This window comes from Herpailurus yagouaroundi, unplaced genomic scaffold, assembly GCF_014898765.1.
Source record: "Herpailurus yagouaroundi ecotype Mexico unplaced genomic scaffold, PumYag 202, whole genome shotgun sequence".
NCBI lineage: Eukaryota > Metazoa > Chordata > Mammalia > Carnivora > Felidae > Herpailurus > Herpailurus yagouaroundi.
In genome coordinates, this window is record NW_024412433.1 from 9558612 (window position 1) to 9571279 (window position 12668).

General features: G+C 38.7%; 1 protein-coding gene across 18 annotated transcripts in view; it reads left to right on the forward strand.

Annotated features, from left to right (window-relative positions):
• Positions 1-12668, forward strand: part of TRIP12 (thyroid hormone receptor interactor 12) — a 145801-nt gene that overhangs the window by 92019 nt on the left and 41114 nt on the right. For 9 of the 18 annotated variants that reach the window (XM_040450770.1, XM_040450768.1, XM_040450766.1 and 6 more), the window contains 10 exons: positions 713-861; positions 3410-3445; positions 3526-3621; positions 4519-4611; positions 4816-4977; positions 6838-6906; positions 6998-7163; positions 10114-10231; positions 10346-10505; positions 12324-12477. In XM_040450770.1, the coding sequence (XP_040306704.1) occupies positions 713-861; positions 3410-3445; positions 3526-3621; positions 4519-4611; positions 4816-4977; positions 6838-6906; positions 6998-7163; positions 10114-10231; positions 10346-10505; positions 12324-12477 (1203 nt within the window). The remainder of the gene's footprint in view (positions 1-712; positions 862-3409; positions 3446-3525; positions 3622-4518; positions 4612-4815; positions 4978-6837; positions 6907-6997; positions 7164-10113; positions 10232-10345; positions 10506-12323; positions 12478-12668) is intronic. The other 9 variants (XM_040450772.1, XM_040450774.1, XM_040450778.1 and 6 more) reach the window with 3 other exon arrangements.

Here is a 12668-nt window from a genome sequence, read left to right on the forward strand (position 1 = left end):
TCCTGTTTTTAGAACTACTTCATTCTCTGCAATCTCTTTCCTTAGATGCATTGCTCCGTTTGTCTTTATTTTCTTGCCCTCTGTTAACCTGGATTCCATTTATGCTGACCAGGTCTTTGGAGGTATGCGGCATTTCCTTTTAAGACAGGACATTGCACGGGCACCTGGGTGGCTCCCTCGGTTAAGCGTCTGGCTCTTGATTCTGGCTCAGGTCATGATCTCGGGGTTTGTGGGATCAAGGCCCACGTCAGGCCTTGCTGCGCTGACAGCACGGAGTCGGCTTGGGATCTCTCTCTCTCCTTCTCTCTGCCCCTCCCCTGCTCGCTCGCTCACTCACTCTCTCTCTAAAAATAAATAAATAAACTTAACAGGTTTTATAAAAAAATACATGTTAAAAGTAACAATTTATATTCATCTCACAGATACCATTTTTTTGTTTCAGCTAGTAAGAGCCAGTCAGCTTGTCTGATTTTAAAAGGAAAATTAAAAGACAAAAATCTGTAAATACCGTGAGATCACTTTAAGGTAGACTAAATCCAACTCCTTTAATTCTGCCTTGAAGTATCAGCACCCTGTGTTAGCGCTGGAATAGATCCAGCCTTTCATGGGGATCCAAAGAAGACAAGCAGCCAGCTACCACGTAGAGTCCCACCTTATACCTAGGAACCGTTTCCTTGCATGTTTGAAAATGACGATTTTCTTTCCTGTGAAGGCTCTAAGGCCCAGCAGCTTCTGCAAGGACTGCAGGCGAGTGATGAAAGCCAGCAACTCCAGGCGGTTATCGAAATGTGTCAGTTATTGGTCATGGGAAATGAAGAGACGCTGGGAGGGTTTCCCGTCAAGAGTGTCGTTCCTGCTTTGGTAAGAGACTTCCCCCCTCTTTCTACCTTAGTTGTTCTCTGGATGCTACCGTGAAAGCATGATTAGTGTCATCGTGAATTTTAAAATACGGTAGAACTAAGAGCGGATTGTGGCTTCATGCTTAGAGATCTCGTGACTGATTATAATAATGAATCAGTACATCTGCTAAACTACTTCTTTGTAAGTAGTTACCCATCTTTGATACGTAAATGACTGGTCTTCAATTTCCAGTTGTTTGTCCCATCGGGTAGGACCTAGACTTACTGCGCCAAAATTGACACGCTTTCTCTTTTAAACTGGTGATACATACGCAGTACTAAACGGCTCGCTTGTGGGCTGGCTTTGTGGGTCACAAAGGTTTCATGTTTGATAATTGTATGCAATGGCAGAGCATTCAAGCCAGAATACCACGTGAATCCTTCCAGGTTAGGTGTTACGTTAAGCAAAAATCAAAGAAACAAAACAAAAAAATCTTCTGGTGACTTTTCAACACGGTTGTGAGTTGATGTTTAAAATTTTATTAACATCTTAATCGCTTAAGCTTTTTAATGGAAAACAACAGGAAGAGAAATTGCCGCTACTAAATATGTGCCCCTGAGTCTTAAATAGTGGCTTGGTAGTTTTCTGAGTTCAAGATGAGAACACTTGGCTATAATTGAAAATAAAAATTTAAGTCGACTAAAAGACTAACATAAACATCATGAACACACTCAGCATATTTTACCTTGGACGTTAAAAATAAGTATCATGTTAAGTCTTGTTGACGGAAATTTGGTTGATATGGGATCGCCCCATTTGATCACATTATCAGATCGTGGGGGCAGTTGAATGAGCTCATTGAAACACAGGGTGACATGGTCTTTGTTTTGTCTGTTCTTGTTGGGTGGCTCTGCTCTGGCAGGGGTGATAAAGGATGGGCCGGTTTCTTTACCTTCTGCCACGCAGACCTCTGGGTAATGGACACTAGCATTTAAATATTACCAGTGCCATTCTGTTGAAGGCTGGAATGTTGGTTTCTGAATGTGTAATGAAAGCAGTATTTATTTTTCTGTCTTTACATTTTGCCTCTGTTAATATTCACACTCACCCCACTCATTTCCCCGCTCGTTACAAAATAACCACAAAGAGCTAGGTTTATCTTATGTTACCTAAAAAGCAGTTTTTATTAGTCGGGTAAAGAGGCTATTAAATCTAGGCACAGATGTTGGCACATAATGTAATTTACTTAATTTCTTAGTTGTTGATTAGATTTGAGTGCTCAGTAGGCCTGCACAAGTCAGCTCTTGCTATTAATACTGACTGCTGTTAATGAATTGGCCAGATTTATCTTGTATCATAATTGAATATTGTGATTATATATCCATCCGTCACCATTCACTTGTGTGACTGTAGTCATTTTTGGTGATGAGGAATCTATAGCAGTTTTTCCCAAACATGGTCTGTAAGGTTCATTCTACCTTAAGAATTGAAGAACTTGTTTCTTTTCTTGTTAACGTTAACAACCCCTTTCAGTTTACAGTGGGTGTTTTAGATGCCTGATTGTGGATGGTTTTGAGTGCCACTGAACCCCAAAATGGGGCATGTGTGTATGTGTTTGTGTGTTTTAACAAAAAGTTATCAGGTCCTTTAGTATGTGTGTATACCTTACCCAGCATAATTCAAAGCTGAGAAGGCACTCCTATGAAATGAATATTGTGTTAGAATATCTCACGTCCATTATTAAATAATTTAATTGAAAAGGTACTTTATAGCTTAAATTCTACGCATTAAAATTTTTCCATTTAGAACTAGAAGACCGTGACAGATTGCTTCCCCAAATAGGAAATTTCTTTGGTAGCTTTGGCTGCTTCAGGAGGATAGACAATTTACATATATACATATATACTTCTGTATAGGGGTATTCCCACCTTTGAAAAACATGGCTGAAATTTGCTTAAGGACGTTTCCACAAGAGAAAGTAAATAAAATATTTAGATTCTCTCCTGTATTTGTAGAATAATTACATTAACTTGGGTTTTAATTAGTGCATAATTTGTTTCTGATGTGATCAATTTTGTGTTTAGATTCTATACTGCTGTGCATATTACAGCTGAGTTAAATGGTGTTTGGTTCAACTTGTAGAGAAGCTTATTTACAAGAGATGAAGCATTGGCCTTGACTCTGTACTGACAGCTGTTCACAAACATCAGTGCATTGTTTGTTTATGTATTAAGTATTTATTGATGCCTGGGATTCTGAAGGGGGGCTGGAGGTAACGAGAGTAGTTGGTTATAGGTGACAAGAAAGCTTTCTTTTTGACCTGGATCATGAAAGGGGATGATCATCTAGCAGAGTTCCGAAGTGAGCTCTATAGTCTGTGAGTCATGCCATCCTTAATATAAATCATTTCTTGTGTGTGTGCTAGGTTTTATCTTGATGTTATTTTTGTATGATAAAAGTCTTGAACAATACTTTACATTTCCGTTGACATAGAGGAAGAAACCGTTCTTCTAGGGCTTTCCTCTAAGAATATAGATAGCTTCTAACACTTTGTTATCTTTTTTAACAGATAACATTACTGCAGATGGAACATAATTTCGATATTGTAAGTATATGGTATATTTTGAATATCCCAAATTTAAATGTTGGGTTCTCATGGAGTAAAAGTGCCTTCTTGTTTTCCAGATGAACCATGCTTGTCGAGCCTTAACATACATGATGGAAGCACTTCCTCGGTCATCTGCTGTTGTCGTAGATGCAATTCCCGTCTTCTTAGAAAAGGTAATCCTGCTTTTGCTCAGCTCGTTCGGTAGCAGGTGTAGGGGAATCCAGTCGAGGACTCTTGACTTCTAAATTCTAAAGTGGTACATCACATTGTAAGGCCACCTTAAAGGACATTTTTTTTAGTGTCTATTTTCTAGTCAAAGTATATTTTTTAGCCAAGATTCCAGAAAAATATTTTATGTTTAGCAGACCAGTAGTTTAAAGTTGATGCTAATAAAGCATTTCATAGAATCATTTCAGCTTTATAATTTTTAATGGAAGCAGTTTACCACATTACTATAAAATCTTTCAGAGAAGAACTTCAAGCACTTAATTAAAATCTCATTCTAGAAAATATCCCAATGAGGTTGATAGCTATTTATACCCTCATTTTACAGCTGAGAAGGCTGAGACAGACAAAGTGCCTTGTTCAAGGTCATAAAGTGAGTCAGTGGAGAAAGGAAATTTTTTCATGTGGCCTGTGGTAGGTTGTGTTTTTGGTCTGTTTTAAGGGCCTCTTTCTTTTTTAATGCATAATAAAATTTGCATTGTCTGATAACCTTGGAATAGGATATAAAGCGTAAAAGCTAACTTTTAAAATTTGTTACATAAAACCACCCATTTATTGTAAATCTGAAGATTTCAAGTCCTTTCATTGGGTTCAGCGTACTCTCTATGGAAAACCTATTTTTCTGTGTCCTAAAACAGAGCAAGGTAGTCGGAAGGAAACCATAGTGACTGTATGTTATATAGCTTAAGCTCGTAAATCACTGGTTTTCTATGGTGGGTTTCATGTCAGAGGCAGTATACAGATTGATGGAAATTAGAGAAAATAACTGTTTATTCGTGTAGAAGATAAGCGACTAGACAAGAGCTTGAATGATGGGCTTAAGTTACCTATTTTTATGTTCCCAGCTGCAGGTTATTCAGTGTATTGATGTGGCAGAGCAGGCCTTGACCGCCTTGGAGATGTTATCACGCAGACACAGTAAAGCCATTCTACAGGCGGTAGGTGTTGCCACCCAAGGACTGTATTTCGTTTCAAGGGGGATCTTAGATCCACATTTGTCCTAGCTCCTAGATTGCAATCTCTGTAAGGTACGCATGATGTTTCCAAAGTGATGTGTTAGACTTCTTAGTAGTTTTGTTTGTTTGTTTGTTTAGTTGCTGTTAGAGGGCATTTCTTCACTTGAATGGTTTCCTGTGTTTTAGGGTGGTTTGGCGGACTGCTTGCTGTATCTAGAGTTCTTCAGCATAAATGCCCAAAGAAATGCACTAGCGATCGCCGCCAATTGCTGCCAGAGTATCACGCCGGATGAATTTCATTTTGTGGCAGATTCCCTCCCGTTGCTCACCCAAAGGCTAACCCATCAGGTAAAACATGAATCTGTTTTGTGTGTCATAACAAGTTTTTACTATGTCTTTTAAAATGCCACTTTTATCTAGGGCTTTCACTCTTCCAACTGGATAGATAAATTGGAAATACTCTGATCCATGTTTCTTTCCTCTGTGCTTTCCAGTCACGTACCACATTAGGTTGTGTTATACAATTTGGTGGACTTACCCAAATGACCAGCATTTCATATGCTTGATGTCTTCAGGTATTTTGACTTTAAGGGATGGAATGGTTATTTCAGCAAACATTGAGTGTTTCTTGTGTGATAAAATCAGAGTTTCCTTTCGGAACGATCATCTCGCCTGTAAGGCATTGGGTTAGTCAGGAAAGACTAGGAAGTTATGGGCTCAGATCGGAGGTGAGAAGAGACTGTGTCCCAAATAGAAATGAACTGGAAAAAAAAATGCAGACTGTGGCTGTCTGAGGTTGGGGAAGAGCAGGAGCCATTATTTGGGAGATGGAAGTGGTGGGCCTGGTGCTGGAGGATGAGAAGCAGGAGACCCTGGTGTGGAGGACCATGAGTTAAGCTTCATTGTGGGGAAATCAAAAAAAATTTTTTTTAATGCAAATCAATTTTTTTTTTAATTCTTTTTAATGTTTGTTTATTTTTGACAGAGAGAGACAGAGCATGAGCAGGGGAGGGGCAGAGAGAGGGCGAGACACAGAATCTGAAGCAGGCTCCAGGCTCTGAGCTGTCAGCACAGAGCCCGACTAAGGGCACGAACCCACAGACCACGAGACCATGACCTGAGCCGAAGTCGGACGCTCAACCGACTGAGCCACCCAGGCGCCCCTGCAAACCAATTTTTTTAAAGTGTTGTTGCTAAAATGATTTTGGAAATGTGACTTTTAAGTCACCTTTACAAAATATGTTTAAAATCTTTTTGGGAAAATTAGGTAGAGAATATGCTAAATAAGGGCTTTATATAAGATAGATAAAATAATGATTGAGTCACTCTGAGATGTTTTGCTTCTAAGATGATCAAGACACAAATCGGGCCATTCGTTGTTTCTTTAATGTTAAAACTTAGGCTGAGATGGCCTGTGCTTATCAGGGATAGAAGTATATTCTTGGGTTGGCTGTGATTTCAGTACCTTACTTTGGAAATAAAGTGTGAGAATCAGAGAAGTTTAATAGTTGGTCTCTGTTATTTGTAGCACTCTGTCTAGACTGAAGTACTGATGGTGAGGGCATAGGGCTTCTATAACACCAGAGTTATTCTTTTATAGAAGCACGTCTGGTTTTCATATCTGAAGCCCCTTTATCGATAGGAAGAAAAAGTAGCAGTATCAAAACACTTGTTTAGCTGCTAAGTTATTCTTCCCATTCTAATAAGGACATTTCATATGTTTTCTGAATGAGGCCACTGCACTAGTTTTTCTAGATTATTTTCATAGTGAATACAACAGATCTACACCTGGTTTCGCACATCATCAGTAAACCTCTGGTTCATGCTTGTATACTGAACTGTTTCCAACTTTTTAGTGTATATGTTTTAAACCTTTCTATGGGGAATGCTTTTTTAGAGTGGTATCTTTATTATAATTTGTGTTTAGGTATTAAGTTAGCAGAAGCACAAAAGTTGTTCCTTCCTTTCTATATATTTTCTCTTACCTCTTGGGGCCTTAACGGAGGAGAGAAGCTCTCTCCGTGTGATTCTCTTTGCTTTGAAATCATGGTGTTACTGATTGTACCTTGCTTATTATAAAGGCTCATTGGGTTTTCAGAGCCCATCTAATTGGGCTGGCCTTGAAGAATTTGGGGATAGGAAGAAAATTAGGTAATAATATGAGATAGTTTTCTATTAACAAACTTTTTTCTTTTATTAAAAAAATAGGACAAAAAGTCGGTTGAAAGCACTTGCCTTTGTTTTGCACGTCTGGTGGACAACTTCCAACATGAGGAGGTGAGCATGTAGTCTTTGGTGGTATTTTTGTGAAAAGGTTAAATTGCTGAATCACAATATAATAGTATCTTTTTTCCTTCTGTTTGTGAAGAATTTACTCCAGCAGGTTGCCTCCAAAGATCTGCTTACAAATGTTCAACAGCTACTGGTAGTGACCCCACCAATTTTAAGTTCTGGGATGTTTATAATGGTGGTTCGCATGTTTTCTCTGATGTGTTCCAACTGTCCGACTTTAGCTGTTCAACTTATGAAGCAAAGTAAGTGCTACTTTATTATCCTGCTGTAGGTGAGAGAGGTGGTTGTTTTGTTTGTTTTTTTTTAAATGTTTATTAAGTAAAGTCAACATAAGCAAGTAGAAGAGCTTGCTAATAGCTCAGACACTGGGTAGTAAAGGAAGAAAAATGTTAACGTGACGCAGCAAATCCTTAGATTGCAAGTAACTCGTTCTGCGAGTGTTCTGCAAGATGAGCAAACATTTCTAACATTTTAATTTGATAAATGAGCGACGTCTTGCAGTACAAGTAGTTAGTACATGTCGCCGAACATCATGTGATAACAGCTAAGCCAACGGTTCTTGAAATTCGCTTTGATATTCAAGTGCTTTGGATTACAAGCATGTTTCTGGAACAAATTATGCTCACAAAGCAAGGTTTTGCTATATAATAAATTTGTGTGGGAACAACATAGTAGTGCTTCTTACATACAATTGTTTGGGTATGTAGTATATTAAAATTTTATCCTAGGTGATTCAGGGGCTAAAGGTGCAAGATCATTGCCTTCTCTACAATATCAATGATGTAGTGACGCTTCATTGGGAGAATTCTGAATTTTATGTTACCAGTAACTGCTTGTCTTCCGCTTCTAGGTGGTCCTTTCTGCCCCCATTAGAGTTTTTCCTTATCTGATTTCACAGTGCTTTACTCCCTCAAAAATTCGGAACTTCTTTACACAGTTGAATCTCTCATCTTTGCTGCTTTAGTATTTTCTAAACCTTTCTCAACCTTATCTATAAATATAGTTTCCCTGCACTCCTGTGTTGCTATTGCTTCTGTCTCAGAAACCTTCGATTCCCCAGGTTAATGTCAGAAGACAGTGGGCCTCAGAAAGCATCTGTATGTTAGGGTTATTGCTAGGAGAGTAGTGGTCACATTTGTATGGAGTGCGTAGTATAGTGGGTAATTTCGTGCTTCTAATCTCTGAGGACATCACCGCGGTGATGGTATTCACTGACAAAATAGCCTTTGTTGTCACTGCCTCAGATATGTCACATAATACTATTTTGGGGGGGGGTCAGTTTTATATTTAGTCACATTTCTTGTGAGTAAGCACATTGGCCCAGGATTTTGCAGAAAAATGGTGTTGTTGAGGTGTCCTATTGAAAAGATTCCTCTTAATGCAGTGAATCACTCCCAAACCTGGTATTCCAGAGAAAACTGCACAGCTCGTGTTGTAACCAAAGTGAGAAGCTGAGGAAAGGTTTAGCTTTTTCTTTAATCATCACAGTGCATTTTGCTTGTTAAAATCCCTAGGAGCCCTTTGAATCTCCCCTCTTTCCTGAAGTTTGAGTACAGATTATTTCTTGTTACCATGTGGTGCACAGCATTTCCCTAAAACCAGTTTGGGAAGTTGTTCACTGACTTGTTTGCTTTACCATGTTGAATTTTTTTTCCTCATGATGAATATTTTCACCTTTTGCATACTCCATGAAATTTGCCACACATTTATCACGCGGACGCCACTAGACCTTCGTTTTCTTTGTTCAGCAGCAACACAAAGGAAAAAATTTTGTCACCCTTTAATCTCTCAAAAAATTAAGGAGTCCTTATAATGTAACATTGCCATGAATTCACATTTCTTAGGAAAGTTGGCAAAACTGTAGTTTTTCAAAAAACTTAAAATATTTTTTTTAATTTATATTTATTCTTGAGAGAGAGAGCTTTAAGCAGAGGAGCGGCAGAGAGACAGGGAGAGAGAGGATCCTAACTACGCTTTGCACTGTCACCACAGAGCCCGATGTGGGGGCTCAGATTCACAAACCGTGAGATCATGACCTGAGCTGAAATCAATCGCTGGATGCTTAACCTGCTGAGCCACCCTGGCACCCCAAGAAATTTAGAATATTTCTAATCACTGTCAGTGAAATTTCTGTGGGGCAGCAATTTAACTATCCACACTCTGCCCCAATCAGTAGTGAATACTTTCTTTGATAACATTTTTATGAACTTACGTGACATAAAACATTTCAATGAAACGTTTACATTTTGCACAAGTATAGTATGGTATTTGCGGAAACAGCCACAACGAACAAAGACCTAGCTTTGTTACTTTTAGTTATTTGAATGACTAAACCTGTGTGGATAATGGGGGCTTCCTCATGTCACAGCGTCTGTACATCAGACTGGTTTTCATGCAGATCACTCTATAAACTGATGTCTTCTGAGAATGGAAACTTAGGGTAGAGGATATGTTAACGATCTTTGCATTAAGTTGGCATGCTTGTCTTGTAAGTAATTACTTCCTGATCACAGTATGGTAACATTCAGATGCTTGTAACATACAGGTTTTACCGTGTTTGACCCCGGGTTTTCAGTATAAGACAAATACACGAATATACTTGAATTGGGGATTAAAATGTGCATCGAATGTGCCTTTGCACAAAGCACTGTGTTCCTCAATGCAACACAAAATTAAAAAATTCCCCAAGTCTCTGGGGGTGGATTAGTGATTAAATGCACAGCTGGACTTGAGACTGAAGTCTTTTTTCTTTTTTTTTTTTTTTGTTTGTTTTTGAGAGAAAGAGAGACAGAGCACAAGGCGGGGAGGGTCAGAGAGAGAGGGAGACACAGACTCTGAAGCAGGCTCCAGGCTCTGAGCTGTCGGCACGGAGCCCGGCACGGGGCTCGAACCCCCACTGAGCTGAAGTTAGCCGCTTAACTGACTGAGCCACCCAGGCACCGCTAGACTGAAGTCTTTAGAAAGAAATTGTTAAAATCTTCATAAATTTCTTTTTAAGTTTTCATTATAACTCATTTGGACTTGTAATTTCTGTAGTAATTGTTTTGTAAGAAAATAATTCATTTTACTTTTTTTCATGTATAGTTGACTTTAAGAAAATAATTCTGATTGGGCCCCCCCCCCCCCCCCCGGGAATGATTACCTATTACGTTAACTTTCATGAGCTTTTGGTTTCTGTTGTTGGTTTTACAGATATTGCAGAAACACTTCACTTCCTCCTGTGCGGTGCCTCTAATGGAAGTTGTCAGGAGCAGATTGATCTTGTTCCACGAAGCCCTCAAGAACTGTACGAGCTGACGTCTCTGATTTGGTAAGGATCGGGCCAGTAGTAACTGTGGTTTATAGGTGGGTGTTTCACTTTAGAGGTCTGTCATTTCATAGTTCAGGAAGCTACTTAATAAAATAATTGCACCTCTGTTTTCAGCGAACTTATGCCATGTTTACCAAAAGAAGGCATTTTTGCAGTTGATACCATGCTGAAGAAGGGAAATGCGCAGAACACGGATGGTGCGATATGGCAGTGGCGTGACGACCGTGGCCTTTGGCATCCCTATAACAGGATTGACAGCCGGATCATTGAGGTAGTAGTTTCATCGTACCGTTTAAAGATGTTTATTTTGGTGGAGAGTGGGTGTAGGGATGGAGTGGGGAGGTGGATGTGTGTACTTCAATGTGCTCGCTTTTGAATTAACTCAAGATTCTCTCATTTTGTCTCCTGAGAACAAGGTCCTCATTTCTGTTCAGGTCAGAAAACATGATGTTCTAGTCCTGCTTCTGCTGCTAACTACCAGATTGACTTGGAGCAAGTAATTTAAGTTCTTTGTTCCATAGTTTCCTCATCTCTGAAAGGAAACATTGGAGGAGTTAGGCCAAATGTTTAAAAGTCCCTTCTGTCTCCTACCCAGAAGAAAACCTCCCATAAGCAAAGATTTGCATACAAATCGCTGTTTCTCAGCACTTACTAAAGAGCGAAAACATGGAAACAACTTACATATCAAAGTCTAGGTGAAATGGTTAAGTAGGTTTTGATACATACTAGCCTCATGTAATCCATTGGGATAAATTTTAAGTGACATAAAATGGGATATGATAAATGACCACGTAATAATCAAATTTTGTGGCTCTTTGGGGGGAACTCAGCAAAATAATAGAAAAAGGAATAATACAAAGGAGAGAGGTGCACCAAAAATAGTGTTTTCCTGTGAAGATTTTTTGTGTGATTTTATTCTTTTCATTACTTCCTTGTTAAGTATGCATTGAATATTTCAAAAAATTTTCAGGTCCGGAAAATCGCCCTGTGTAAGAACTGTTGGTCACAGCATTAATTGGGGTACCATGCATCATTTACTAATAATTTCAGTGTGTGAGATACCTTTAAGTCATACTATCTTTCCCAATTTTGACTTGTGATGTTTGAATCTTTATAGAGCATCACTCTTGAAGAGACATTCTTTAAAGATGTCTTCTACCTGTTTTTAAAAACAAATTTTTGAAAACCAACTTTGAAACCACTGTTACCAAATCAGAAGTTCTTCTGAAAATATCCAAGTTTTGAGTCAGCTTTTAGGTGTGATGGGTCCACTGTGTGTTCTCTTAGTGTGTAAGCAGGCCATGGTCTAACGTGGTCAGTGCTAAGCCGCCTTCTTTTAGCATTTTCTTATTAATTGCATTTTCCCTGTTTGCTTACTCTCTTATACTTCCCTGGAGGCCTGTCTTCCACTCAGCCTAGGAATTCCATACATCGGACTGTTACAAAAATGAATATTCTGTCACTTCTTTTGGCTGTCTTATGTCAAGCACATAGTGTCAAAGCGTGTCATTTTCTTTTCGGACAGTGCCTGCATGCACAGCCTAAGCATTGCTCTCTCAGGTCCAGTTGTGTCCCTTTCAATCTTAGAGCATGATGTAAATGGAAAGCCTTTTGATCTAAGGGTAATTTTATAGGAGCATATTGTTTAAAGAAGATTTTGGTGGGCTGCTAAGAATCCATGATGTAAATAACATTTTAACCTAAAAATTAGATACTAAGATTTTATGGATAACGATTTTTTTTTTTTCTATCAGCAATGTCTTAAAAGCTTCCTTAATACAAATGGTGTCATCTTCATGTCACTGATTCTCCATGACTGGATCTTTCATCAGGAATTTATCTGTATTTATTTATGACTCCAGGGGCCTTAAAGGGCCTGTGGTGTATATTTGTGTTTAATTAAAAATGATTTATTGAATAAATGAGTGTTGTCACATCCACACTATTAAATTTTCCATATTCTTTGACTTCACCATCTGAAACCTGATCAAATAAATCTGTAAGTTAGCGTTTATGAAGGTTCCCCCACTGTGTCTTAAGTTAATAAATTTCTCCATGTTTATATTCAAGGTTTCTCTCTCTTTGCTCTCAGGCAGCCCATCAGGTCGGTGAGGATGAGATAAGCTTGTCCACTCTGGGACGAGTTTATACTATTGATTTTAATTCTATGCAGCAAATCAATGAGGACACGGGAACAGCACGTGCCATTCAGAGAAAACCTAACCCCTTAGCCAATACTAACACTAGTAAGTACCTTTCGAGTTAATAGTAGTACGATACTGTCATGTGAATAATATTTGCGGTGATTGTTTCATTGAGTGTCTTTATTAAGCTGAAGACAGCTGCATAGGAGTAATTAATTTCTTGTTGTTTCTATCGTGTTTTAATTGATGAATAAGCCAGGATTGCCGAAATGGTATCCTCCGCATTATTTTTC